At 68.6% G+C, this 27,431-nt stretch overlaps 2 protein-coding genes and 1 long non-coding RNA gene across 8 annotated transcripts in view; 2 read left to right on the forward strand and 1 right to left on the reverse strand.

Annotated features, from left to right (window-relative positions):
- The window catches only part of LDLR (low density lipoprotein receptor), an 85,374-nt gene extending 66,268 nt beyond the window's left edge, over window positions 1-19,106 (forward strand). The window contains exon 19 of the transcript XR_007769873.1: window positions 19,096-19,106. The gene's annotated coding sequence lies outside the window, so the exon portion shown is untranslated. The remainder of the gene's footprint in view (window positions 1-19,095) is intronic.
- Window positions 1,713-27,431, reverse strand: part of DOCK6 (dedicator of cytokinesis 6) — a 52,430-nt gene continuing 26,711 nt past the window's right edge. The window contains exons 20-49 of one of the 5 annotated variants that reach the window (XM_050925522.1): window positions 26,699-26,930; window positions 24,862-25,023; window positions 24,081-24,256; window positions 23,612-23,716; window positions 23,252-23,338; window positions 21,742-21,837; window positions 20,692-20,832; window positions 20,213-20,326; window positions 19,152-19,322; window positions 18,672-18,811; window positions 18,122-18,291; window positions 17,142-17,293; window positions 15,963-16,145; window positions 14,162-14,288; window positions 13,947-14,031; window positions 13,527-13,623; window positions 12,828-12,962; window positions 12,030-12,182; window positions 11,562-11,720; window positions 11,186-11,286; window positions 10,518-10,710; window positions 9,592-9,735; window positions 9,249-9,380; window positions 8,512-8,526; window positions 7,343-7,468; window positions 6,682-6,771; window positions 6,069-6,305; window positions 5,395-5,538; window positions 3,801-3,907; window positions 1,713-3,426 (exon numbers count right to left, since the gene is read on the reverse strand). In XM_050925522.1, the coding sequence (XP_050781479.1) occupies window positions 3,255-3,426; window positions 3,801-3,907; window positions 5,395-5,538; window positions 6,069-6,305; window positions 6,682-6,771; window positions 7,343-7,468; window positions 8,512-8,526; window positions 9,249-9,380; window positions 9,592-9,735; window positions 10,518-10,710; window positions 11,186-11,286; window positions 11,562-11,720; window positions 12,030-12,182; window positions 12,828-12,962; window positions 13,527-13,623; window positions 13,947-14,031; window positions 14,162-14,288; window positions 15,963-16,145; window positions 17,142-17,293; window positions 18,122-18,291; window positions 18,672-18,811; window positions 19,152-19,322; window positions 20,213-20,326; window positions 20,692-20,832; window positions 21,742-21,837; window positions 23,252-23,338; window positions 23,612-23,716; window positions 24,081-24,256; window positions 24,862-25,023; window positions 26,699-26,930 (4,146 nt within the window). In that variant the 3' untranslated portion in view covers window positions 1,713-3,254. Of the gene's footprint in view, window positions 3,427-3,800; window positions 3,908-5,394; window positions 5,539-6,068; window positions 6,306-6,681; window positions 6,772-7,342; window positions 7,469-8,511; window positions 8,527-9,248; window positions 9,381-9,591; window positions 9,736-10,517; window positions 10,711-11,185; window positions 11,287-11,561; window positions 12,183-12,827; window positions 12,963-13,526; window positions 13,624-13,946; window positions 14,032-14,161; window positions 14,289-15,962; window positions 16,146-17,141; window positions 17,294-18,121; window positions 18,292-18,671; window positions 18,812-19,151; window positions 19,323-20,212; window positions 20,327-20,691; window positions 20,833-21,741; window positions 21,838-23,251; window positions 23,339-23,611; window positions 23,717-24,080; window positions 24,257-24,861; window positions 25,024-26,698; window positions 26,931-27,431 lie in introns of all 5 variants that reach the window. The other 4 variants (XM_050925525.1, XM_050925523.1, XM_050925521.1 and 1 more) reach the window with 4 other exon arrangements.
- Window positions 25,004-26,739, forward strand: LOC127035533 (uncharacterized). 2 transcript variants are annotated; one of them, XR_007769877.1, is made up of 4 exons: window positions 25,004-25,767; window positions 25,818-26,225; window positions 26,470-26,595; window positions 26,678-26,739. It is a non-coding gene; the product is annotated as an uncharacterized LOC127035533 (long non-coding RNA). The 2 variants fall into 2 exon arrangements; XR_007769876.1 differs by having other exon boundaries at window positions 25,004-26,225; window positions 26,552-26,595.

Below are 27,431 nucleotides of genomic sequence, written 5' to 3' on the forward strand. Positions count from 1 at the left end.
TTAGAGCTACATGGGTGGAGCTCTGCTGAGACCAGGGCCCCGTCGCGCTGGGCGCTGCCCAGACCCCAACTGAAACCAGGGCCCCGTCACACTGGACACTGCCCAGACCCCAAACCAGAGACGTTCCAGTCCCCAAGCAGCTCCCAGTCTGCCCGAAGGAGGCTCGCTGCTCAGCCAGTCGGGGAACGGGGTGCGGGCAGGACCTGGTCGGGGCCCCCCCGTGAACGAGTGGCAGAGGTGGGGGCAGGATCCAGGCGTCCGATCCATCGGCACAGTGCCCCCCCCCCAGCTGCTCTGCCTCCTGCAGGCTGGGGTTGGGCTGCACCAAACCGCTGGGCGCTGCTGCCAAACACAGGCCCCGATCCTGCAGCCTGGACTCCACCAGGCAGCCCAGGGCAGGGGCAGATCCTGGACGGGTCGGGCCCTCGGCCTGCACTGGGGCTCCAGGACAGGGTGCAGGGAGAGTTGGGTTCTGTACCTGCCTCCGCCCCGACCCACTGGGGGCAAATTACAGCGGCCTGCTGGGCCGCTGGCTGTCCAGTTAAACTGCGCTCTTTGACGGTCGGGGTGCGGGCAGCGCCTGGCACGAGGGGGCCCAGATCTTGGTTGGGGTCTGGGCAGCACCTGGCACAGTGGGGGCCCCGATCTCGGCCGGTGTAGGCAGCGCCTGGCACAGTGGGGGCCCCGATCTTGGTTGTAGTTCCAACTGCTTCCCCCCTCCCCGGGGTAGCCACCAAACCCAGCTGTGCCGATTCCTCACCCCGCTCGGCTGGATTTTGGCCGAGGCCCGGGGCAGGCAGTCGTGCCCTGTGAACAGCAGCCCAGGTGGCCCCAGCTTTGCCCAGACCCCGGGAGAAGGCGCCCAGCCCTGCCAAGGGGGCTCGGCCCAGCGGGGGCAGAGAGGGGCTGGCAAGGGACATTTATGCCCGGGCCTCGCGAGCCCCATGGAGCCTGGGCTGCAGCCAGATGCATTTGGCACCGTCCCGTGCTGGCTTCGTTTCACTCAGCTGCGCCCGGCCGCTCCTGCCCGGGGCCCACCGCACCCCTGGGCTGGGTCGGTCCCAGCAGCTCTAGGGCTGGAAAATCCCCCCCAGCCAGACCCCGTGACGTGCCCAGGGGCCTGGCGCTGAGCCGGGAATTGATCCCGAAGTCCCAGCCTCCATAGCAGGGCCCCTCGTCCCCCTCCCCACACCTGGCAGGTGCCGGGCCCCAGGCCTGCTGGGGCGACTCGCCGATACCTGCACCTCGCGCCCTCCCCGCGAGGGTCCCGTCCCGCTGCCTTGCCGAGCCTCAGCCACACAGCCCAGGACACCTGGGCTCTTTTCCCAGCTCCAACCGTAGGGAAGTCCCACCCACTGCCTCAGTTTCCCCTCCCAGCCTGCATCGAGCTAGACTGGGCGCTCCTTGGGGTCTGGATGCTGTTGCGCCCTGTGTCTGGGCAGCGCCCAGCGCGACCGGGCCTGGATCTCGGGCAGGGTCTGGGCAGCCCCTGGCACAAAGCGGGGTGGGGGCGGCAGATCTCAGCGCTACCGTAATACACCTAATAGTAACTAATTAACATCCAGCCCAGCCCCTAACCCGGCTGAGGCCCTTCACTGCCCCCCACACCGTGCACCAGCCGTTGGGTCTATCAGGGCTGGGCGCTATCACCAGCACATGCTGGCACGGGCCTGGCCAGATTAGATGGCGCAAGCTGCAAGTGGGCGGGGTCGGTGCTCCAGGGAAAGGGAGCGAGTGTGGGGTGAGGCCTGGCTCGGCCACTGGCTGGGGGGGCGGTGGGGGGAGGCCTCAGTTTCCCCTCCAAAGCCTTGGTGAGTGTCAGCTCTTCAGGTAAGGACTCTGTCCAGTGCTCGGCCGAGGGGGGCCCCACACTCCTGGGGGGCTGCATGGGGGCCGGCAGGTGGGAGGGGTATGCCCAGCCCCCTTCTGCCCCCCATGACCCCACAAACCAGACTCGGCTCCCGGGAATTCAAACAATCCAAAGGGTTTTGGTTTTATTGTTAAATCACTTTATAAATAAACCCCTGGCCAGCGCCTCTCCCCAGCCGGCCAGACACGGGACGGGACGGGACGGGGCTGGGCAGGATGCTGAGTGGAGACCATGTACCCCTGTTCTGGCCCAGAACAAGGCAGGAGACAAATTCAATGGGTGCATGGGGGGGGGGGTTTCCAGTTTGGGGTTAACGCTGGTGGCTCAGACAGTGAAGAAGGTGGGGGTGGGGGTAAAAGCACAGGGGCAACTGTGATTGGAGGGGGACAGGGAAGGCCTGGGCTCCCCCCGGGCCCTGGCAGAGTTGAAGGAGGCAGGAGGGCCCTAAGCCGGATGCTCTTGGGCTCCCTCGTGTACAGCTGGCTGCTGCTGGGGGGTGTGGGGGGTTGGCACTGACACTGCAGGCCTGGGGAATCCCCTGCCCGGCCCACATGTGGAGGGACTGAGGTGGGAGCTAGTGGAGGGGCCCATGCCTGGCAGTCCCCCCCAGTCTCTGCACCCCTTTGCTGGGGGCACCATCTGCCCCACTGCTAATACACCAGCCCCCCAACTCACTTCGAACAGCCTACCCCTGTGTTCCCCCCCTTTAACCAGCTCAGCCCCCCAGCACCCCTCCTTCCACCCCTGGGTTAATAAATGTCCCAGACCCCCCTCCCGCCAGGGGGTCAAGGGAAGAGATTGCAGAGCTGGGGGAGAGGGGGGCTCCTCTGGGTGAGAAAAGAAACATACAGAGTCGAGCGGTCTCCCCGCAGGGGGCAGGGTTTGAGAGTGGGCCTGGCCCCGGGGGAGGCTGGTTGGGCCGGCTCCACATGGGAGGCTCAGCAAGGCACTCTGGAGGCTGGGAGGGGTGTCTCCCCCGCGCCCCGGACTGGAAGAGCGGACGCAGCTGGTCCTAGGTCCTCGGGGATCCCGCTGGCTCCTCCTAGCGCCTCCAGCTTACGGAAACTTGACCCGTTCAGAGTTTCAAGGGGGACGGGACCCTCCAATTAATGCAATGGGTGAAACTAACACACGGCAAATTCGCGCCCTACCCAGTGGGTGGGGGACCCTGGAAACTGCTGGCCGTGGAAAGAGCCCATGGAACAAGCCAGTCCTGGATTCCCAGCTCAGGGAAGGGAGTGGAGTGGAGTGGTGAGAGCCAGGACTCCTGGGTCCCATTCCTGGCTCTGCCACAGGATTCCGTGTGTGACCCTGGGCAAGTCCCGGCTCTTCTCTGCCTCAGTTTCTCTGGTCCTGTGTGTATTGTGGCTGGGAGCTGGGGGGCTCACCGGTGGGTGGAGCGTGGGATGAGGGGGGCGTAGAGCTGGGGGATCCGGCGGCTCAGCAGAGGGTGCAGCGACTCCCGGAGACGCAGGTAGTTACGTTCCAGCTCCCGGTGATACTCGCGCTGGTCTGGCCCGATCAGTGACTTGTTCTTACGCAGGGCGTCTTCGCACCTGGAACCGGGGGGGGGCTCATGAACACGGCCAACAGGGTTCCCAGAATGCACTGCTGCTCCCCCCGCTGAGTGCAGGCTCAGTGCCAGGGAAAGACAATGGCAGGGGACAGGGAGCTGGGGGGCTCGGAGCCCAAAGGAGGGACCCCACGTGGGGGAGAAGGAATCCCTTCAGGGAAGCCCCTGCCCCAACCCTGCTCGGGGCAGGGAGGGGCCAGGACCCAGCCCCCACCTCCTGGGGGTGAGGCTGGCCCTGGAGCAGGGGTGTGAGGGGCTGGGCAGGGGGATGGCTGGGCCATGCAGGTGAGGGGGATGGTGGTGCTGGGGGGGGCAGAGGGGCAGATGGAGGTGCCGAGGTGTGGGGGGGGCTGGTACCGTTTGGTGAAGTCCCTGAAACAGAGACGCAGCTTGTTGTGGTGTCGGTAGAGCCGGGGGTCATCTGGGATCTCGGCCAGGAACACCTGGGCCACCTCCAGCGGGCCCTGGGCAACAGGCAGTGGGTCAGTGCCCTGCCTCCTCCCACCCAGCTCTGCCGGTGCCCCTCACTCCCGACCCGCAGCCCCCGCTACCCCAGCCCTCCCCCCAGCTCTGCCGGTGCCCCTCACTCCCGACCTGCAGCCCCCGCTACCCCAGCCCTCCCCCCAGCTCTGCCGGTGCCCCTCACTCCCGACCCGCAGCCCCCGCTACCCCAGCCCTACCCCCCCAGCTCTGCCGGTGCCCCTCATTCCCGAACCCGCAGCCCCCGCTACCCCAGCCCTACCCCCCCAGCTCTGCCGGTGCCCCTCACTCCCGAACCCGCAGCCCCCGCTACCTCAGCCCTACCCCCCCCCAGCTCTGCCGGTGCCCCTCACTCCCAATCCGCAGCCCCCGCTACCCCAGCCCTCCCACCCAATCCGCAGCCCCCGCTACCCCAGCCCTCCCACCCAGCTCTGCCGGTGCCCCTCACTCCCGAACCCGCAGCCCCCGCTACCTCAGCCCTACCCCCCCAGCTCTGCCGGTGCCCCTCACTCCCAACCCGCAGCCCCCGCTACCTCAGCCCTACCCCCCCAGCTCTGCCGGTGCCCCTCACTCCCAATCCGCAGCCCCCGCTACCCCAGCCCTCCCACCCAATCCGCAGCCCCCGCTACCCCAGCCCTCCCACCTAGCTCTGCCGGTGCCCCTCACTCCCGACCCGCAGCCCCCGCTACCCCAGCCCTACCCCCAGCTCTGCCGGTGCCCCTCACTCCCAATCCGCAGCCCCCGCTACCTCAGCCCTACCCCCCCAGCTCTGCCGGTGCCCCTCACTCCCAACCCGCAGCCCCCGCTACCTCAGCCCTACCCCCCCAGCTCTGCCGGTGCCCCTCACTCCCAATCCGCAGCCCCCGCTACCCCAGCCCTCCCCCCAGCTCTGCCGGTGCCCCTCACTCCCGACCTGCAGCCCCCGCTACCCCAGCCCTCCCCCCAGCTCTGCCGGTGCCCCTCACTCCCGACCCGCAGCCCCCGCTACCTCAGCCCTCCCCCCAGCTCTGCCGGTGCCCCTCACTCCCGACCCGCAGCCCCCGCTACCCCAGCCCTCCCCCCAGCTCTGCCGGTGCCCCTCACTCCCGACCCGCAGCCCCCGCTACCCCAGCCCTCCCCCCAGCTCTGCCGGTGCCCCTCACTCCCGACCCGCAGCCCCCGCTACCCCAGCCCTCCCCCCAGCTCTGCCGGTGCCCCTCACTCCCGACCCGCAGCCCCCCGCTACCCCAGCCCTCCCCCCAGCTCTGCCGGTGCCCCTCACTCCCGACCCGCAGCCCCCGCCACCCCAGCCCTACCCCCCCAGCTCTGCCGATGCCCCTCACTCCCAACCCGCATGATTCAAGTCCTGGCATAAGGGTCAAAGCTGCCCTAGGGCAGGTCCAGTGGGGCAGGGAAGGATCTGTGCCCCCACCCAGGCCGTGGCCGGTGCGTGACCCCCAAACTCCCCTTCCTGCCCGGGGTGCTGCCCCACCTGGTTGACGGTGGTGCCCACGCAGCCCTGCAGCACCATCTGCAGCATCTTGGCGTCAGCTGGGTCCTGGTGGGTGGCGAAGGCCAATTCCTGCATCTTCTTCTGCATGTCCTCGATGGCCACCTCGATGGGGGTCAGGATGATCTGGGGGCACCGGGGAGGGGGTGTCAGCTCAGCCTCCCCAGACCCTCAAACCCCTGCAGCCTCCTGCCCCCAGCTGACCCCCCATCCCACGGTGCCCCCAGCTGAGCCCCCACTTCACGCCCCCTAGCCTGGCACCCACTGCCAAGCGCCCCTCCTCCACCCCACAGTACCCCCGGCAAGCCCCAGCTCACGCCCCATAGTGTGGCACCCCCTGCCGAGCGCCCCTCTTCTACCACACAGTGCCCCCTGCCGAGGCCCCACCTCACGCCCCCTAGCCTGGCACCCACTGCCAAGTGCCCCTCCTCCACCCCACAGTACCCCGGCAAGCCCCAGCTCACGCCCCATAGCCTGGCACCCCCTGCCGAGCGCCCCTCCCCTACCCCACGGTGCCCCTGGCAAGCCCCCACCTCACGCCCCATAGCCCCGCACCCACGGCCGAGCGCCCCTCCCCTACCCCACGGTGGCCCCAGCCCGGTGCCCCCAGCGAGCCCTCTACCCCGCGGTGCCCCCCAGCGGCCGGCCAGTAGCACCTCCTCCTTGTGGACGACGGGCAGGCGGGTTCGGATGTAGGGGAAGGCGTGCGAGGTAGTGAGCAGAGTCTTGCGCTTGTGCTGCTCGTGCAGCTCCCCGTGCGCCCGCCCGTCCTGCGTGAAGGGTGTGCAGAAGAGGAAGGTGTGCAGGCTGTAGTTCTTCTCGAAGTAGGTGACTCGCTCCTTCAGCTCGTAGGTGTCGAAGAACGGCTCCACATAGGTCAGCTGGATGTAGGCCTGGGACGGGGGGGAGGCCGTCTGGGGGGGCATGGCCGGGGATCTGCCCCCCAGCCCCAGGGAGCCCCATGCCAGGAGCACCCGGCCCACACCACCCTCCTCACGGCCCCAGAGCTGGGTGACACTAGGAGAGTCCTTGTCCTGCTCCGTGCCTCGATTTCCCCTCCTGCCTCGTGTCAGGGGCTGTCTTGCTGAGTCCAGGCAGCAACCGGCATGACAGGGACCCCCAATCTCAGCTGGGGTCCACGCAGCACCTGGGGCATGACGGGGGGCCCTGATCTTGGCAGCATCGGGTGCAGTGGGGGAGGGAGGGGGCCCGATCTTGGCCGGGGTCTCCAGGCACTGCCGTGTACCCGAATGGGCTCAGGCAATTTACCTTGTTGGGGTCCAGCTTGCCCTTGTCCACGGGGTTCGAGTCCTTGATGATCTCGACCAGGTCGTCTCCGAAGCGCTCGGCGTAGAACTCCTGTGGGGGGGGGAGAGACCCCCTTTCTATGGGGCCGGACCTGGAACCGGCCACTTTCCAGCCAAGGAGCCTCCAGCCGGTACCCCCAGAACAGCCCCGGGTCCCCCAGCCCGCAGCCTCCCTGGCTGGCAGCAGAGGGACCACGGAGGCCCAAGGTGTGTCGAGGGCCCCCTAGGGCCCCACCCCACTGTCCTGGGGCAGAGCTGCCCGAGCCGCAGACAGGATTCGCCTCGGTGCCCAGAGACCACGACGGGCAGAGGGGGCAGGGGTGCCTGAGGATCAGGGTTCTGTGAGGGGGGGCACCGAGTCAGGCTCCTGGGAGAGCTGCCAAAATCCAGCAGGATTGCCACCCACCCATCCCGCTGTAGGGAGCCGGGAGGCAGCACGAGGGGCAGAACCAGCCCACGGGACACCTCGCGCCCACCCCGACAGGACTCTGGCCGAGGGGGAGAGCAGGGGCCATTTCCAACCGAGTCACAGCCCCTAGGTCCCCCAGTCCTGGGCTCCCGCCATCCTGCCAGTGCCCCTCGCTCCCAACCGCAGCCCCCGGCTCCCCCCGCCCGCACCTCACCTCCAGCCGGTGGGAGATCTCGGCCAGCTTGGTGATGGACGGTTCTTTATACACAAACTCCTGCTCGTCCAGGTCCCCGAACTTGCTGCCGTAAAACCCGACCCGGAAATATGTCCCGAACATGCGCTGGGGCCTGGGGCAGAGCGAGGCCGATGATCCTGGGCGGGCAGGGCCTGGGGGGCCAGGCAGAGGCCAAGAGCCGGGGGCCACAAGCACCTCATGGGCTCGGCTCTCCCTTAAGTGCAGCCAACTCTGGGGTGCAGCACGACAGCTGGATACAGCAACAGCTTGGGGGCAGGAGCGAGCACCCCCTACTGAGCCCCCCACTCCTGCCCACAGCTTGGAGGACACGGCCCAGGGAACCCCCCCAAATCGGTGGGACGCCCCGGGGGGGCGACTTACCGCAGCATCGAGGCGGGGGAGCAGCAGCGGGCAGGACCGGCGGCCAGGGAGAGAAGACGAGAGGCAGCAGGTTAGCAGGGGGCAGCGAGCAGCTCCTGGTGTGGTGCTGGGGGGGGGGCAGGGCCTGGCGGGGGGGGGAACAGATCGCCACCCCCCTTGCAACCATGCAGCCCCCCCGAGGCACTGCCACCCTCAGCCAACTCCACTTTGACCCCCCATTCAGAGGTGAAAGGTCACCAGGGTCACAGCTGGGGGTCGCTCTGGGCACACTGGGGCAGAGGGGCTGGGGGGGCTGCACCCCCACCCCCTTTGGGGACTTCCTGCCCTGGCTCACGGCTGTTCCCAGACAGGGCTACCCGGCCCCCCAGCACGGAAGTGGGTGCTAAGCACGGACCAGCCGAGCCTGGTAACTCATCACACCCAGGACGACAGCCCATGGCCGCGGTCACTAACCACTAGGCCCCGTCCCCCTCCCCAAGCCAGGGAGAGAACCCAGGAGTCCTGGTTCCCAGTCCCTGCCGCTCGAACCACTAAACCCCACTCCCCTCCCAGAGCTGGGGCGAGAACCCAGGAGTCCTGGCTCCCAGCCCCCCACCCCATGTTCTAACCACTGGACCCCACTTCCCAAGCTGGACAGGGTTAGAAACAGACCCTTCTGCCAGGCAGCCCGGACCATGCAGGTGATGGGGGTGGGGGGCTGTGAGGGTGCTGCACAAACTGGCTTGGGGGAGCGGGGGCACGCGCACACGCACACACACGTGTCCTACCTCCCAGCCAGCGCTCTGACAGGACGGGCGCAGGGTGGGGGGAGAGAGCAGGAGAGAGAGCACGTCAATTGCCATCGGGACCCCCCTGGCCCCTCAGCGCAAGATCGGGGCTGCACCCGCATCACGCCCCGACCCCCCCTGGACGCTGCAGACGGGGCTCGGGGGTGAGGCCTGACCCATCAGAAAACACTGACCCCCAACCCCCCTGGGAGAACCAGGGCATCCCGGAGGCAGCTCCCCCCTGCAGCCAGCTAGGCACCCCCCTTTCCGCCTCCAGTGGGAGGCTGGGGTCCACTCCCTGCAATGCACATCTCTGCCAGAAGGGGGCGCTCTCACCAAGGGACCATGCCCATGCTCTGCCTTAGGGGAGCAGCCAAAGGGCCCCCCTCAGGCTAACAGGAATCACTCCATGGTGCAGAGGGGGAAACTGAGCCATAGACAGGGAGGGATCTGCCCAGGGACGCAGGCAGACAGTGGCAGAGGCAGGGAGAGAATCCAGGAGTCCTGACTCCCAGCCCCCCTGCTCTAACCACTAGACCCCACTCCCCTCCCAGACCCAGGGTGAGAACCCAGCCCCCCTGCTCTAAGCACCCCCCCTCCCTGCAAGCCGGGAGAGAACCCAGGAGTCCCGGCTCCCAGGCCCCCGGCTCTAAGCACCTCCCCACACCCCCGAGAGCCGGGGCGAGAACCCAGGAGTCCTGGCTCTGGGTCTTGCTCCCGAGGGGGCGGGTGCCCACCTGGCTGCTGATCTTGCCGAAGGCGTCCTGCAGTTTGCCGTGCAGAGCCGCCAGCTTCTCGAAGTCCCGGTTGGCCTCGTGGATGGGGATAAGGATCTTGTACACTTGGTTCACTGCCTCGTACAGCCCGCCCTGGGGGGGGTCAGACGGGGTCGCAGCCCCCCAGGCACGTGAGCAAAGGGGGCAGGGACCGTAGAGGCCAGGGTCTGCCCCTGCCCAGCTCCCCCAGGCCCAGACAACCCCTGCCAACCCCCCGCCCAGCCCTCTCCCCGTTCCAGGCCCCCCCAGGCAGGCTCCCTCCCTCGGCCAGCGGCGGCAGTAGGGCCGTTCCCTGGGCACTCACCATGGTGAAGAAGGCAGCCGCCTGCTCCAGCAGGCCCACCAGCCCCAGTTCGGTGAAGAACTTCCCGGAGCAGATCCCCTCCTCGTCCGGGGACAGCACGTCGTCCGAGACGGCCGACTCCTCCAGCACGTTGGACGAGATGCCCTGCCGGAGACGGGCAGTGAGAGGGGCTGGGGGCCGAGAACCCGCCCCGGGCGGGTGGGTCAGCACGCAGGCCTGCCTGGGGATGGGGCAGGGAGGGGGCTCTAGTGGGGGGCTGGGAGCCAGGACTCCTGGGTTCTCTCCCCAGCTCTGGGGGGTGAGCAGGGTCTGGTGGTCAGAGGAGGGGGCTGGGAGCCAGGACTCCTGGGTTCCCTCCCCAGCTCTGGGGGGTGAGCAGGGTCTGGTGGTCAGAGCAGGGGTCTGGGAGCCAGGACTCCTGGGTTCTCTCCCCAGCTCTGGGGGGTGAGCAGGGTCTGGTGGTCAGAGCAGGGGTCTGTGAGCCAGGACTCCTGGGTTCTCTCCCCAGCTCTGGGAGGTGAGCAGGGTCTGGTGGTCAGAGCAGGGGTCGGGGAGCCAGGACTCCTGGGTTCTCTCCCCAGCTCTGGGGGGTGAGCAGGGTCTGGTGGTCAGAGCAGAGGGCTGGGAGCCAGGACTCCTGGGTTCTCTCCCCAGCTCTGGGAGGTGAGCAGGGTCTGGTGGTCAGAGGAGGGGGCTGGGAGCCAGGACTCCTGGGTTCTCTCCCCAGCTCTGGGGGGTGAGCAGGGTCTGGTGGTCAGAGCAGGGGGCTGGGAGCCAGGACTCCTGGGTTCTCTCCCCAGCTCTGGGGGGTGAGCAGGGTCTGGTGGTCAGAGGAGGGGGCTGGGAGCTAGGACTCCTGGGTTCTCTCCCGCTCCCCCTGGCAGGGGCGGTGTTGCTGGCCAGTGCCCGGGGGCACTGGGGCTCACCTGGAAGGAGACGCAGCCCACGGGCAGGTGGCGGGAGTCCTCCAGCATGCTCAGGTACTCAGCCACCAGCGCGGCCGCGTGCACCATGCACTGCGCCGCCTCGGCGTGATTCCCCTGCGACGAGTGCTTGGCTGCCATGTTCTGCAGCCACGTCAGCCGCAGGTCCGGGGAGTTCTGGTAGCCCTTGGCGATCCTGGGAGAGAGATGGGCTGGGAGCCAGGACGCCTGGGTTCTCTCCCCAGTCTCAGGATGGGGGGGTTGGGAGCCAGGACGCCTGGGTTCTCTCCCCAGTCTCGGGATGGGGGGGCTGGGAACCAGGACGCCTGGGTTCTCTCCCCAGTCTCGGGATGGGGGAGGCTGGGAGCCAGGACGCCTGGGTTCTCTCCGGAGTCTGGGGAGGGGAGGGGGTCTAGTGGGTTAGAGCAGTGGGGGGGGAGGGCTGGGAGCCAGGACTCCGTCTATAAGATTGCGTCAAGTCTCCCCTCTCTGCTCCTCAGCCCCCAACTTCTCTACTGGGAGGTGCCACTTCCAGGGAGTTGCGGGGGCTGTATTCCTGCATGGAGGGGAGTGGGCAGCGGGTGAGGGCAGGACCATGAACTTGGCTGGGGGGCGGAGAGGGCTTGTGGGAGGACCCTGGCGGGGGTAGGGGGCCTGGTCAGGGCACTCACCTGTACATCAGGTCTATCAGCATCTCCGGATCCTCCTGATGTTCCTTCATCTTGACAGTGTCGGTGAGGATCATGTGCAGGTTGAAGACGAGGTCCTGCACCTGGGGAGGCAGTGGGCTCAGACTCCCCCCTCCCCGCCCATCACCCCACGCGCTGGGGGCATGGCTGGGCCAGGGCCCCTGCCTGCCACGGGGGGCCGAGAGTCGGGGAGCCCTTGGCCGGGCCAGCCCCAGGCTGTAGAGTGGATCCTGTCCCCCACCACCTTGGGGACAGGCCCCACCCGGTACTCACTCAGCTACAGGAATGGGCCCTCGGAGGGGGGAGCCTGTCAATCAGGGCAGGTCCCACCCCCCACTCGGGGCCGTCCCCCCTGTACCTGCTCAGAGAAGCTGCTGTCCCGCAGCCCGGCGTCCTCCTCAGCGTAGGTCAGGATGGTTTTCAGCGAGCGCCGGAGATGCTCCTCGTTGAAGTTGGATGAGGTCCCGACGAGTGAGGACAGAGACATGGTCACCTGCATCTTGACCCGGGCAAAGTTCTGCGGGAGGACGGTGGGGAGGCTGAGCCGAGGAACCCGCAGCGCCCCCTGCTGCTTGGGCACAGAGCACCAGGCTCCTGGCACGGGGGTGAGGGCAGGGGATGCCCAGACAGCCCCTGGGATCCCGCTGGCTGGCTGTGCCCGAATTCCCTGGCGGCCTAGCCCAGGGAGCAGGGGGGATCCCCGGAGTCTCCAACAAACCGCCACCTCTTCCACCTGCAAAGGGGCCGGCGGCATGGCCCAGCCAGCCCACCTGGCTGCTGAACTCCACCCCAGAGACAGCCGCATGGCTGGCGGTGCTGCACTCACGTGGCCAATCTCGAAGTTCTGGCGCATGAGCAGATAGAGCGAGGCGCTGGCGTGGGCGCGGATGGCAGCCACCCGACTGCTGCAGTGCCCCAGGAGCCGCAGACACAGGTCGGCACAGAGCTCCGTGTCCTCCTCGAACAGCATCTCTGGGAACTGTGCCGCGAGGAGAGGGGTTAGAGACCCCTGGACACCTAGGTTCTCGCCTGGCGCTGGCAGGGAGCAGGGTCCAGTGGCTAGAGCAGGGGGCGCTGGGAGCCAGGACGCCTGGGTTCTCGCCTGGTGCTGGCAGGTAGCAGGGTCCAGTGGCTGGAATGGGGGGGGGGGGGCGCTGGGAGCCAGGACGCTTGGGTTCTCACTCGGTGCTGGCAGGGAGCGGGGGGCACTGACAGCCAGGACGCCTGGGTTCTCACTCGGCGCTGGCAGGGAGCGGGAGGCACTGGAAGCCAGGGTTCTCACCCAGCGCTGGCCAGGAGTGGGGTCCAGTGGCTGAAATGGGGGGGCGGGGGGAAGGCGCTGGGAACCAGGATGCCTGGGTTCTCACCCAGTGCTGGCCTGGAGTGGGGTCCAGTGGGCAGGGAGTTGGGTTCCCATCCTGGCTTCCCCATTCCCTCTGGATGGAGTGACACGAACCCGGGTGCGACCCCCCCCAGAGCCAGCCCAGCCCAGCTGCCTGTGGGATGGGCCCAGGCGAAGCCCTCTCCCCTCTGATCTCCCTTCTCCCCGGCAGCCCGGTCACCCCCAGCTCCCCGCAGGCCCCCTGGATCTATGCCGGGGGGGCCGCGCGGGGGCCCCACTCACCTTGCTCACCAGCGCCCTCTGAGAGGCGAAGCAGTGCTGCAGGAAGAGGGCGCTGGGCGTGCAGGCCATGCCGTGCAGCAGCACCCGCAGCACCCCGTCCAGCATGCTCTCCTTGGCCTCCGCCAGCAGCACCGTCTGCGGGGACACAGGCGTGAGGGCGGAGCTCGGGGGGCAGGGAGGGAGGGGCTGTGAGGGTGGAGCTTGCCACAGGGCAGAGCTTGTGGGGTATTGACCGGGGGGGCGGGGGCAGGGAAGGTGAAGTCTCCTGGGGAAACCAGTGCCTGATGTTCACAGGCAGGGCCGGCTCTAGCCATTTCGCTGCCCCAAGCACAGCGGCACGCTGTGGGGGGCGCTCTGCCGCTCGCCGGTCCCGCGGCTCCGGGGGACCTGCCGCAGGTGTGCCTGAGGATGCTTCACCGGAGCCGCGGGACCAGCGGACTCTCCGCAGGGACGCCTGCGGGAGGTCCACCGGAGCCGCCTGCCGCCCTCCCGGCAACCGGCAGAGCGCCCCCCGTGGCATGCCGCCCCAAGCACACACTTGGCACGCTGGGGCCTGGAGCCGGCCCTGTTCACAGGGGGCAGAGGCTGGGAGCCAGGACTGCTGGGTTCCATCCCCAGCTCTGGGAGGATGCAGGACAGGAAAGTGGCAGCTGCTGGGGGGCGCTGAGAGGGAAGGGGGTAACTCCACCATGCCCCCACCTGGACGATGATCTCCAGCGTGTCCAGCACCACCAGGTTGGCCTCAGTCGCCAGGTTCCCCTCCACCAGCACCTCCTGCTCCACCTCCTCCCGGCTCCTGGGGGCAGAGTGAGGCATCAGCATCCACCTCTCCCACCCCCAGCCCAGTGCCCCCCACCCCTCCACCTCCCAGCCTGGCGCTCCCCACGACCAGCCCCCCACAGTGCCCTGGGCTCCCTGGCATTGCTTCCATCCTGGTCGCTGCCTGGCCCTCCCCAGCCCGGGGCCCCCCAGCAGCCCCCACCGCCCAGCCACCAGCACGGCACCCCTCAGCATCCTCCCTCCCCTCCACCCCCCTCAGCGGCCAGCCCCCACCCCTGTGCCCCCAGAACCCACCCCTCCCCTCCCAGCCCGGGGCCTCCGGCGCCGCAGCACACGCACTTGTCCACCTTGTCGGAGTTTGGGCGCCAGTGGGCGAGGTTCTTCCTCCAGCGGACGCTCTCCTGGCCCCCCAGGGGGCTGCGCTCTGCGGGAATGGGGGTGTCAGGAGCCGCTTGGCAGGGGTGGGGTAGAGGCGCGGTGGGGCACAGGGGCAGGCTGGGGGAGTCTGGCAGGGGCAGGGCTGGCGGGGGCAGGGGGGCACGGCCATGGCTCACCCCTGCTGCGCCGCACCATTTCCTGGCGCGCGCCGACGGTGCCCAGAATCGCCTCCTCCAGCCGCGCCTTCATGTCCAGCGACCTCTTGAAGGCCAGGCTGCTGATGCGCTCGAAGGCCTTCCTGCCCTGCGGGGTGGGGGCGGGCTAAGCACTGGGAATCGGACCCCCGGGGAATCCCCCCAGCCCACTGGGTCCCCCCCCAGATCCGCCCCTGCCTGCTGGATCTCTGCCCCCAGATCACCCCCCCCGCCTGCTGGATCTCTGCCCCCAGATCCCCCAAGCCCACTGGGCAGGGCTGGCTTTAGGAAGTGCTGGGCCCAATTTGAATATTTTTGGCGTGGCCCTGGCAGGGATGACTAAAAAAAAAAAAAAAAAAAAAAGTTAAAACAAAGCCTTTCATTTCTTAGCAACCGGTTCCCTCTAAAAAGTTCTGATTTAAGGGCTGTGCCACAGTAGGTATTTCCTATTCCAATAAGGTTACCATACGTCCGTATTTTCCACCTGGATGGCGATTTAAGAACCAAAAAGCCTGACATGCCCGGTAAAATACGGCTGTACGTTAACCCTACCTAAAATTCTTGTTTAAAAAGATAGGCCTGAACTAGAACTGAGCTCCATTTCACACGTGTGGGGTCCCGCCACTCCCTGGGGGTGTGCACATGTGTGGGTCCCAGCTGCTCCCTGCCCCCCTCATTGAAGCAGCTGTGCAGGGTTAGTGCCCTGGGAACTGCAGGGCACCAGTGGACGTGGGGCTGGCTGCAGGCAGGGGGTGATGCAGTAGGGACTGGGGGGGGGGGGGGGGAGGGGAAGGGAGAGCAGGGGGTGACTTTAGGTGAGGGACAGGACCTAAGCCTGTAACCTGAGCCGGGGGGGGGGGGGGGGTCAGCACCTTTGCCAGGGAAGCTGGACAAAGGAAGGGGCTGGCTGGAGGGAGTTGGGTGAGTTCAGTTTCGGGTTTGGGCTGGGTGGTTGGAATTCAGGGGATCCCAAGCTGGGGGCTAAGCTTCCTGAACCCCAGAAGGACTTGATTGAGGGGTCCTGGTTGTGCCTCCAAGCTCTGCTGTAACCTGCGTTCCTGTTGTCCAATAAACCTTCTGTTTTACTGGCTGGCTGAGAGTTACTGGGGGTCCCAGGAAGAGGGGTGCAGGGCCAGACTCCCCCACACTCCGTGACACAGGGCGAGGAGTTTGGGGCAGGCTGGAGACGGGGTGTGTGGGGTGGGCTGGCTGGCTTCAGGCAGGGCCACAGAGGGGTGCGGCATAGGTTGGCAGGACTGGCTGGCTTCAGGCAGGGGGGTGCAGCAGGGGTTGGCTGGAGACAGGGCAGGGAGTGCGGGGAGCCCCTGCTGGGAGCCCCAGACCCTTTAAATTGCCCTCTGGGGAAGCCGGGCCACCCCGGTACAGTGCACCAGCTCTTGCCGGTACGCCGTACTGGGGCTTGGATGTGGGGCCCTCCTAGGGGTGGGGCCCGATTCAGGGGAATTGGTTGAATTGGCCTAAAGCCGGCCCTGCTGCTGGATCCCCCCCAAGATCCACCCCCTGCCTGCTGGATCCCTGCCCCCAGATCCCCCCAGCCCGCTGGGTCCCCCCCCGCCGAGATCTGCCCCACACCTGCTGGATCCCTGCCCCCAGATTCCCCGCCGGCCCACTGGGTTCCCCCCCAGATCCACCCCCTGCCTGCTGGATCCCTGCCCCCGGATCCATCTGGCCCGCTGGGTCCCCCGCCCGAAATCTGCCCCCCGCTAGGTGGATCCCTGCCCCCAGATCCCCCTGACCTGCTGGGTCCCCCTAGCCCCCCCACCTTGTACTCGAAGCAGGCCACGCAGAGGTAGAGCAGGTCGAGGAGGCGGCCGAGGTGCAGGGGGGGCAGCTCCGCACACCAGCTGTGCAGTGCCCCCGTGTCCCCGTTCTTCAGCACCCACAGCAGGCAGGCCAGCAGGGTGCGGCTCGCCTCCGCCGACAGAGTGCCGCCCGGGCGGGGGGGCTGTGGGGAGAGACGGGGGTCAGTGCTCACCCCCCGCCTGGGCACGGGGGGAGAGACGGGGGTCAGTGCCCATCCCCTGCCAGGGCACGCGGGGAGGGGCTGCGGGGAGAGACGGGTCAGCGCCCATCCCCTACCCGGGCGGGGGGAGAGACGGGGGTCAGGGCCCATCCCCCGCCCAGGCACGGGGGGGAGGGGCTGCAGGGAGAGATGGGGATCAGTGCCCATCCCCCACCCAGGCATGGGGGGGCTGCGGGGACAGACGGGGGTCAGTGCCCATCCCCCGCCCGGGCGGGGGGAGAGACGGGGGTCAGTGCCCATCCCCCGCCCGGGCAGAGGGGGAGGGGCTGCAGGGAGAGACGGGGGTCAGCGCCCATCCCCTACCTGGGCGGGGGGAGAGATGGGGGTCAGCACCCATCCCCTGCCTGGCTGGGGGGAGAGATGGGGTCAGCGCCCATCCCCTACCCAGGTGGGGGGAGAGATGGGGGTCAGCGCCCATCCCCTGCCCGGCTGGGGGGAGAGACGGGGTCAGCGCCCATCCCCTACCCAGGTGGGGGGGAGAGATGGGGGTCAGCGCCCATCCCCTGCCCGGCTGGGGGGAGAGACGGGGTCAGCGCCCATCCCCCGCCCGGCTTGGGGGGAGCTCAGGACCGTACCCCATGGGGCACCCTCCAGCAGCTGCCCTGGTTTTACTCACACAGTCGGGGCTGGGACCTGCAGGGGGCCCAGGATTGATCCTGGGGGCAGGCCCCCCGTCCGGCTGCTCACTGGGGACAGGCCCTGCAAGGCCAAACGGGCCCGCAGATACCACCCACCTCCAGGGGGCACTGTGCTTGAAGGGGCTCCCGGCTCTGGGTGGGGGCTGGGAGCCAGGACACCTGGGTTCTCTCCCTGGCTCTGGGAGGGAGAGGGGACCCGGGGAAGGGAGCTTCCCATCTCGAGATCGGGGTCACTCTGACGTTCCCCTCCTCCCCCTGCACCCGCCCCACGGCTACTCACGGCTGCCGGCGGCGGGAAGGGGCTGGCCCGGTGGGCGTGGGGCAGGGGGGAGCCGGCGATGGCCATGGCCACCGACTGGCTGATGGTGCTGCTGTCGCCGTCTCCTTCGTCCCCCAGCACGGTGACCAGGCGCCCGCGCTGACTGTGGTTCTCTGTGAGGGGAGAGCGCAGGGCTGGGGGGCGTTGGGCACCAGCCAGCCCGGGGGCTCCCCAGACAGAGGAAAGGGGACAGGCTCAGGAGCTCAGACGCCTGGGTCCTCTCCCTAGCCTTGGGAGCAGGGGGGCTGGGAGCCGGAACTCCTGGGTTCACTCCCCAGCTCTGGGAGAGGGGTGGAGTCTAGTGATTAGAGCTAGGGGGTGGGGTGGGGCCTGGGAGTCAGGACTCCTGGGTTCACTCCCCAGCTCTGGGAGAGGGGTGGAGTCTAGTGATTAGAGCTAGGGGGTGGGGTGGGGCCTGGGAGTCAGGACTCCTGGGTTCACTCCCCAGCTCTGGGAAAGGGGGGTGAGAGCAAGGCAGGACTCTTGGGTTCTCTCCCCGGCTCTGGGAGGGGGGTGGTGTCTAGTGATTAGAGCTGGGGGGCAGGGGGAGAAGCTGGCAATCAGGACTCCTGGGTTCTCTCCCCAGGTCTGGGATGGGGGTGGAGTCTAGTGCTTAGAGCCAGGGGTGGCTGAGAGTCAGGACTCCTGTGTTCTCTCCCCGGCTCTGGGAGGGGGGTGGGGACTAGTGCTTAGAGCCGGGGGTGGCTGAGAGTCAGGACTCCTGTGTTCTCTCCCCAGCTCTGGGAGGGGGGTGGAGTCTAGTGGTTAGAGCTGGGGGGGCTGGGAGCCAGGACTCCTGTGTTCTCTCCCCAGCTCTGGGAGGGGGGTGGGGACTAGTGCTTAGAGCCGGGGGTGGCTGAGAGTCAGGACTCCTTGATTCTCTCCCCGGTTCTGGGAGGGGGGTGGGGGCTAGTGGTTAGAGCTGGGGGGCCAGTGCTCACCGGTGAAGTCGTAGAGTTGTGGCAGGGCATCCAGGACGATGCTGAGCAGGGGCAGGTAGAGCTGGGCCACGTGGGCGCGGACGGGGGGGGTGGTGTAGCGGGCGTCAGCGTCGTGGCTGCACAGCAGGTTGTGCAGAGTGCTGATGACCTTCTTGTGCAGGAAGAAAACGCTGGCAGGGGGGAGAGGGGGCCTGGGAATGAGACTTCCCCACTCTAACCACTGCACCCCACTCCCCTCGCAGATCCAGGATAGAACCCAGGAGTCCTGGCTCCCAGCCCCGCCCGCTCTAACCCGCCAACCCCCACTCCCCTCCCAGAGCCGGGATAGAACCCAGGAGTCCTGGCTCCCAGCTCCGCCCACTCTAGCCCGCCAACCCCCAAACCCCTCCCAGAGCCGAGATAGAACCCAGGAGTCCTGGCTCCCAGCCCCCTGCTTCAACCACTGCACCCCACTCCCCTCCCAGAGTCAGGATAGAACCCAGAAGTCCTGGCCCCATCCCCGGGAAGCTGTCGCTAGCTCTGGGCTGGACCCCGGGGGGACCCCACTCACCCTTCGGCGTCCGGCTCCAGGATGAGCGCCAGCTCCGTGAGCACCAGCCCCGCCAGGAAGTGCTGCCGGCGGTAGGGCACGGACAGCTCGAACATGCTGGCCACCCGCTGGTCCTGTGCCGGGCTGGAGAAGGCCGAGCCCTGGGGGAGCCGGCGGGAGTGAGCTGGGAGCACGGGGGGGGGGGGGGGGATGGAAGCCATAGGGGCGCAGGAACAGAAACCGCCTGGCCAGCAGCTACAGCTGCCCCATGCCTGGGGTCCCCCCCAGCAGTCCCGCCCACCGGCTGGGGGCTCTCCCCCCAGCTGTGATGGCTGGGTCGGGGCTGCCAGAGTTCGGTGTGGGACCTCCCCAGACTGGCACCCCCCCGGGCGCCCCAGGGTCCAGCCCCACCCCAAGACAGAGCCCCCCGGGCCCAGGACACAAGATCGATTTTCCTCCGCTCTGGAGGGTGCCCAGGGGCTTCGGTGGCGGGACTGGTACCTGGGAGGTGGCGGAGGACACGGAGGGCGAGGGGGAGGCAGGCGGCGAGAGGCTGTGCCAGGGCAGGTTCAGGCTGACGTAGTGCTCGTGGCTGCAGACGATACGCAGGAAATCCACGCGCAGCGCCACCAGGGCGGGGGGGTTCTGGGCACTCGGCAGCCGGTTACCAATCTGGGGGGGGCGCAGCCTGTGATGGGGGGCTGGGCTCCCAGGGACAGCCCAGAGGCTGACAGCTCCCTAGTTAATCCCCCTGGCCCAGCTGTCCCCCTCCGACCGACCCCTTTCCTGCCTTCCCCCCCATCACCCCCTTTCCTGCTTGTCCTCCCCCACCCAGCTGTCCCTCTGACCACCCCCCTCCCACCTGCCCCCCCATCACCCCGTTTTCCGCTGTCCCCCCCCCGGGCCCAGCTGTCCCTCTGACCACCTCCCTCCCACCTGCCCCCATCACCCCCTTTCCTGCCTGTCCCCCCTGCCCAGCTGTCCCTCCGACCACCCCCTTTCCTGCCTTCCCACCCATCACCCCCTTTCCCGCTGTCCCCCTCCAACCACCCACCTCCCACCTGCCCCCTGGCCCAGCTGTCCCCCTCTGACCACCCTCCTCCCACCTGCCCCCCATCACCCTCTTTCCCGCCTGTCCCCCTGCCCCAGCCCAGCTGTCCCTCCAACCACCCCCTTTCCCACCTGCCCCCAGTCCAGCTGTCCTCCCCGATTGCCTCCTTTCCCGCCTGTCCCCCTCCAACCACCCCCTCCCACCTGCCCCCCAGCACCCCCTTTCCCACCTGTCCCCCCCAGCCCAGCTGTCCCTCCGATTGCCCCCTCCCCCGCCCACCCCCCATCACCCCCTTTCCCGCCCAGCCCCCCGGCCCAGCTGTACACGCCGTGATGCCCCATGCCCACCCCCTCCCCAGCTCTGGGAGGTCACTGGCTGGCCTCCCGTATCCCAGGGGCACATCCCCCCCAGTTCTGAGGCTGCAGCTCCAAGTGGAGAACTGCCCATCCCCAGACAGGCCCTGCGGAACTCCCAGCCACAGGACGTCCCGCCGGAAGCTGCCCCAGCCAACCTGCTTGTAGTAGAGGCGAATGAGGCTGAAGACGAAGCCGCGGTCCATCAGGGAGAGCAGGTCGTTGAGGAAGAAGGCCAGGCTGCTGTTGAGGTGCTCCACCAGCTCCACATCCTGCAAGACAAGGCCGGGGGGGGGTTAATGCCCCCCCAGGGACACGGGGCTCCAAGCAGCACAGGAGCAACGGGTGGGGTGAGAGCGCAGGCCCGGCTGGGGGTGAGCAAGGGCAGGCGGAGGGAGGGACAGACAGGGGATGTGGATGGATAATAGGGGACTGGCTGGGGGGGGGGGGCGAAGGGGGTGGATGGAAAAACAGGGTGCGGACAGGCTGGGGATGGAGGGAGGGACACACTGGGGAGTTACAGGGGGCTGGCTACCTGGATGGACAGATGAGCTGGGGATAGATGAAGGCGTCGGGGGGAGGTAGCTAAGCGGGAAGGGGAGCGGGGGGCCAGGGCAGTGGGGCAGGGGACACCGACCTTCTGGTAGCGGCTGGCGATCTCGATGCTGACGGCGCCCACCAGGGCAGCGACGTCGTCCACGAAGCGGCTGGGGAAACGCAGCCGGCGCGGCGCCTCCAGCTTCTCGGCCTGGTGCAGGTGCAGCGCCATGCTCTTCCCCTGCGGGCGAGAGCCGCCAGCGCTGGGCACAGGCCGCGGGGACCCCCGGGGGAGGGCAGCCAGGGACACTGACCCCCCGGACTGCCCCAAGGGGCAGGGCAGTGCTATGTGGGGGGGCTCGGGGATGCTGCGCCTGGGGGCGGCGCACGCTGGGCCCGCGGGCCCCTCGCTTGGACCCTCTCCAAGAGGTGGTGCTGGGGGGCTGCCAGGCCAAGGTCGATGGGGGTGGGGTGGGGGCAGCCCCGACACTAGGGGGGGCTGCCAGGCCAAGGTCAATGGGGGTGGGGGCGGAGACTGGACACTAGGGGGGGCTGCCAGGCCAAGGCTGACTTGGGGGGGGGAGCCCAGACACTAGGGGGGCTGCCAGGCCAAGGCCGATGGGGCTGGGGGTGGAGACTGGACACTAGGGGGCTGCCAGGCCCAGGCCAGCACAGGGGGGGGGAGCCCAGACGCTAGGGGGGCTGCCAGGCCCAGGCCAGCACAGGGGGGAGGGAGCCCAGACGCTTGGGGGGCTGCCAGGCCAAGGCCGATGCAGGGGGGGAAGCCTGGACACTAGGAGGGCTGCCAGGCCAAGGCCGACACGGGGCGGGGGGGAGCCCAGACGCTAGGGGGGCTGCCAGGCCAAGGCCGATGCAGGGGGGGAAGCCTGGACACTAGGAGGGCTGCCAGGCCCAGGCCAACACGGGGGGTGGGGGAGCCCAGACGCTAGGGGGGCTGCCAGGCCAAGGCCAACACAGGGCGGGGGGGGAGCCCAGACGCTAGGGGGGCTGCCAGGCCAAGGCCGATGCAGGGGGGGAAGCCTGGACACTAGGAGGGCTGCCAGGCCAAGGCCAACACGGGGCAGGGGGGAGCCCAGACGCTAGGGGGGCTGCCAGGCCAGGCTGAAGGGCGCCCTCCCCCGGCACTCACCACCAGCCGGAAGAAGAACCAGGCCTGGCGTATCACGGCCTCACGCACGGTGCTGGTGCTCACCACCCACTGCAGGGCCAGCTCCTCGTGCAGCAGCTGGGAGGAGACAGCCGGGCGGTTACCGGGGCGGCGGGGGGGGGGCACGGCCGGCAGCACCATGGGGGTAACACCAGGGGGTGGGGGGAGCTTGTCTTCCCCCTCCCCGCACTGCTCCTAGGCCTGGCCCCAGCAGGAATTTACCCCTCTGCCTGCGGTGCTCAGCCGGCCCCCATCACCCTTCCTGCTCTGCAATCCACACGGCCCCCCCACCGCCCCGTGGCAGGCCAGGCTCTGACCCCTTGGCACAGGCGGGAAACCGAGGCCCAGGGAGATTGAGCTACATCGGTCCAGCCCCGGTGCCACGAGCTGGGCCTGGCTCCAGCAGTTCTTCTGGCCTGGGAACGATTCCCCGCTCCCCACTGATGCCTGCCCGGGCGGGTCAAGCAGCCAAAATGCTCTGGAGAGGCGCCCACGGTGGAGGCGTTAGTGGCTCCGGCCGGGACAGACCCTGGGTTACAGCACGCGGCCAGCCTGCAGCGCCCCCCCACATAACACACTGGGCCCCTCCGTTAGCTCATGGCTATCCCTGGGCACCAGGCCTGCCCTCGGCTAGCGGGACCCCCCTGCCAGCCTGAGCCTGCGAACCCGGAGGAGAAAGCGGCCCAGCGGAGCGCTCCCTGGGCACGCCGGCGAGGGAGGCAGCTCACACAGATATGGCGAAGGAGGGGTCGATGGTGATGAGGCACAAGGTAGAAGACGGATGGAGAGTAACAGGCAGGAGATTTTAGCTGGCGGGTGATAGATGGAACCTGTCCGAAAGGAACCTCCCCCCGACCCGGATTCTCTCTCTGTCCGGCCGAGGAGACCCAGGGTTCAGAGCGATTTTGGAGCTCAGGGATTCTGAATAATGCAGCGGGCGTGGGCGGGATCAGAGCCTGGTACCAATTCAACGCTTTACAGACACTGGGATTCTCCAGGGCAGGGCTCCAAGCACGTACTTGGCATTCATTAATGAGGCCTCATGTCACCCCAGTGAGGCTAAGGCAAGCGTTATCAGTGGGGAAACTGAGGCATGGAAAAGGGACATGATGAACCCCAGGCCACGCAGGACATCAGTGGCAGGGCTGGGGGCAGGGGACCGGACTCTGGGCTCCCAGGCTCCAGCTCTAGTCATTACATCACTTCCCACTCCTAGAGCTGGGGATGGAACCCAGGAGTCTGGGCCCGCAGCCCCCACTGCTCTGACCACTAGACCCCACACCCCTGCCAGCACTGGGGACAGAACCTAGGAGTCCAGGCCCCCAGCCCAGGAGTCCAGGCCCTCATGTCTGTTCCATGGATGGATGCAGGGGTGTTGGGAAGAGGAATGTCTATCCCAGGAGCCCGAGGATCAGTTGTAGCTGGGCAAGAATCATTTACCCACCCTCCGCCCCTCAGACTTTTGCTCAGCCGTCCCCCCCGCCCCCTCTACCTTCTTGGCAGTCAGCCTGGTGGGGGCGGCGGGCGCGGAGGAGCGCTCCAGGAAGGAGGAGAGGCGGTTAGAGCTTCGCTCGCAGGCCTGTGGGACGCGGCGGGCGGTGATGATGGAGGAGAGGAGTGAATGGAATGAGAGGATGGAGCAGAGGAGAGATGTGATGGACGAGCCCCCCACACCAGTGCCCCATGTTCTACCCACCCACCCTGGGCGGAGGTGCAGAGTGACCGTGGAGAGGAGCCACAGTCCTCGCTCTTCACCACTAGGGGTCAGCGCTGTGTGGGGAGACCCAGCGGGGCAGTTACTGGGGCGGGGCAGGTACGGCTGGCAAGCGAAGCGGAGAAGGGGAAGGGGCACCTGTTTGAGGTCGGCGCTGGAGCTGGGCGGGTTCCGGCGGAGCACGGCCTTGGGCCCGCCGGGGGCGTAGGCCGAGTTCACCCAGGAGTGCGAGCGGTCGATCCCCTGCACCGCGGCCGCCGGGAGAGAAGAGAGCAGCGAGAACCGTCACCGGGGGAGGGCGGATTCAGAGCCAAGAGCAGGACACCCCCCCAGCCCCTCTCTGCCCAGCCAGCCCCCAGCCCACGGCGGGATTTCAGACAGGAACCAGCAGGAAACGCCCCAACCAGAGTGACCCACCACCAGAGCCCCCAGCCCGAAAGCACCAAGCGGGGAAGGTGGCAGAGGACTGGGGAGCTGTGCCCGATTGGCGGCGTGCAGGGAGCCCAGGGGGCTGATTCCACCCCAGGGGGTGCAGAGGGGCAGAGCAGGGAAGGGGTTGGGGGCGCTGGGTGCCCCTCCCCTGGGGCACAGCCAGCGCCGGCCTTACTTTGCTGCCCAGGATATTCTGGACCTCGTCGTCGGGGGAGCCGGGCGCGGTGGCCAGGTCGGGGTTGCTGTTGCTGATACTCTTGGAGCGTGACAGGCTGAGGCTGGCGGGGCGGCCGGTGGCGCGGGACAGGGTGGCACATTGGATGGCAGCCCCCTGGGGCGGCGTCCCGGCCTCTGGAACAAACACCCGGGGGGAGTCAAGGGGGTAGGGAGGCATTTTAACCCCCTTGGAGAGCCCAGGAGTCCTGGCTCCCAGCCCCCTGCTCTAACCACCAGCCCCCACTCCCCTCCCAGGGCCGGGGATGGGACCCAGGAGTCGTGGCTTCGTCCTATCCCCTCCCTGGTCTAACCCACCAGCTCCCACTCCCTTCCCAGGGCCGAGGATAGGACCCAGGAGTCCTGCCTCCCAGCCTGGTTCCCCTCTCCAACTCTGCTCCCCTTCCCGAGGATCCCCCCGAGGAAACACTCCCAGAAGACCCCTCCTGGGATCAGACCCCACCATCGCCCCTGGGAGCAGCCCTCCTCCTCCCACCCACCTGTCCCCAGAAGCAGCCCCTGCCTCCACCACACCCCTGGGAACTGGCCCCCAGCAGCTGCCCCCAGCCCCCCCAGGACACACAGCCCCATGGATGTTAAGGGCCCCCCTGGGGGCCCTGCCCCCCCCAGGACACACAGCCCCATGGATGTTAAGGGCCCCCCCGGGGGCCCTGCCCCCCCCAGGACACACAGCCCCATGGATGTTAAGGGGCCCCCCAAGGGCCCTGTCCCCCCATGCTCACTGTTCCCCGCTGGTGGCGTCTCGGCGGGCAGGCGGAAGGCAAAGTGGACGTAGGCGGCCAGCAGCGGGTTGTGGCCGTGCTGGCCCTGGCTGGCCTCCAGGCCCCGGTGGATCTGGTTCACCATGATGGCCATGGCCTCGAAGGCGGCGCGGCCCAGGTTGACTGAGGGAAGACGTGAAGGGGTCAGGGGTGAGCCAGGGTTGGGGGCAGGGCTGGGCCACAGGACTCCTGGGTTCCTCTCCCTGGGGCATGGGTGCAGGTCCCCATCAATCCTGGCCCAGTGGGGGGAGCCCAGCACTGGCACATGGGACTCCTTGGCTCTGCCTCTGGCCTGCTGGCTGAGCACATGCAAGCCATTGCTCCTCCTGGTGCCTCAGTTTCCCCATCGGGACAGCAGGGCTAATGCTCCCCTAGGGTTCTGGCCGATTGCTGGGGCTCCAACACGCCAGCATCACGCGCCCGGGGTCACAAATGGGAAATCAGCTGCAAAACTCCCCCTCTGATTGGCTGTCTTCCCCTCTGCCCTGCCCCTTGGGGAGAACAGCCAATCAGAGCAGCTGCAAAATTCTCTTCCCCCCCTCGATCACAGGGTGAGGTCCTCACCAGGTGGGGGGCGCCAGGCACCCCCCCGATCACAGGGCAAGGTCCCCGTGGGGTGGGGGTGGGGGCAGTAACCCCCCTGATCACAAGGCGAGGTCCCCGCAGGGTGGGGGTGGGGGCAGTTACCCCCCCGATCACAAGGCGAGGTCCCTGCGAAGGGGGGGGCAGGCACCCCCCCTGGATCACAGGACAAGGTCCCCCTGGGGTGGGGGTGTGGGCAGGCACCCCCCCGATCACAAGGCAAGGTCCCCGCGAGGGGCAGGGTGGCACTCCCCCAATCACAGGGCAAGGTCTCTGCAGGGCGAGGTCCCCATGGGGTGGGGGTATGGGCAGGCACCCCCCGATTACAGGGCGAGGTCCCCGTGGGTTGGGGGGTGCCTGGCGCCGATCACAAGGAGAGGTCAGCGCAAGGTGGGGGCGCCAGGCAATCCCCCCGCTCACTGGGTGAGGTCCCCATGGGGTGGGGGGCACGAAGCACCCCCTCGATCACAGGGCGAGGTCCCTGCAAGGTAGGGGGGGCGCCAGGCACCCCCCCCCCCGCTCACAGGGAGAGGTCCCCGTGGGGTGGGGGGGCCAGGCACCTCCTCCGATCACAGGCCGAGGTCCCCACGAGGTGGAGGGCACCAGGCGCTGCTCACAGGGCGAGGTGGAGGCGCCGGGCACCCCCCCGCTCACAGGGCGAGGTCCCCGCGAGGTGGAGGGCACCAGGCGCTGCTCACAGGGCGAGGTGGGGGCGCCGGGCACCCCCCCGCTCACAGGCCGAGGTCCCCGCGAGGTGGAGGGCACCAGGCGCGGCTCACAGGGCGAGGTGGGGGGGCCAGGCACCCCCCCGCTCACAGGGCGAGGTCCCCGCGAGGTGGAGGGCACCAGGCGCGGCTCACAGGGCGAGGTGGGGGGGCCAGGCACCCCTCCGCTCACAGGGCGAGGTCCCCGCGAGATGGAGGGCACCAGGCACTGCTCACAGGGCGAGGTGGGGGGGCCAGGCACCCCCTCCGATCACAGGGCGAGGTCCCCACGAGGTGGAGGGCACCAGGCACTGCTCACAGGGCGAGGTGGGGGGGCCAGGCACCCCCTCCGATCACAGGGCGAGGTCCCCGCGAGGTGGAGGGCACCAGGCGCTGCTCACAGGGCGAGGTGGGGGGGCCAGGCACCCCCTCCGATCACAGGGCGAGGTCCCCGCGAGGTGGAGGGCACCAGGCGCGGCTCACAGGGCGAGGTGGGGGCGCCGGGTACTCACCGATCTGGCCCCCGATGACGGGCGGGCGGGCGATGAGCAGCAGCAGCTTGTCCAGGACCCGGTGGCAGTGGGCGAGCAGTGGCCCCAGCCCGGCCCCCCGTAGCCCGGCCACGCTGGCCCGCAGCTCCCCCTCCACGCTGCCCTCGGTCAGCACGGTGTCCCGCAGCCGCACCGGGAAGTGCCCCTCCTCCAGCACGTGGCCCAGCGTGAAGAACTTATCCAGGGCGGGGTCCTGCCGGGGGACAGGGGCAGGTGGCACTGGGGGGCTCCAGCCCCAGCTCCTGGGACCACCAGGCACCGGCTGGCGCCGCTCTGGCCTCCTGCACTAGCATCCCTCCCCGAGTGCAGAGAGGGCCAACAAAATGGACCCAGGAGTCCTGGCCCCCAGCACCAGGCTCCAGCTCCCCACGGGCGGGTGGGTAGTAGCGTGGGCACAGAGGGATCAGACCTGTCAGCCCCAGAGACGCTGGGTGCGTTGGCAGAGGGGAGCCGTGTCCGGCAGCCCAGGAGGGGCTGCAATCGGGCATGGCGTGATTGCCAAGGGCTGGGGTGCTGGGTCTGGAGCCAATCCCAGCCCCCGAGACAGGCTGTGCCTGAGTCCGGGGGGCAGGGCCTAGATCCTCAGCCAGGCCCATGGCCCCCCTGCAGCCTGGCAAAGCGCCCCTCATGCAGTAACTAGACACAGTGCCCCCCATCCATACAGAGCACCCTCAGCCTCCCTACCCTCACCCCC

The sequence above is a fragment of the Gopherus flavomarginatus genome, chromosome 16 (assembly GCF_025201925.1).
Source record: "Gopherus flavomarginatus isolate rGopFla2 chromosome 16, rGopFla2.mat.asm, whole genome shotgun sequence".
Taxonomy (NCBI): domain Eukaryota; kingdom Metazoa; phylum Chordata; order Testudines; family Testudinidae; genus Gopherus; species Gopherus flavomarginatus.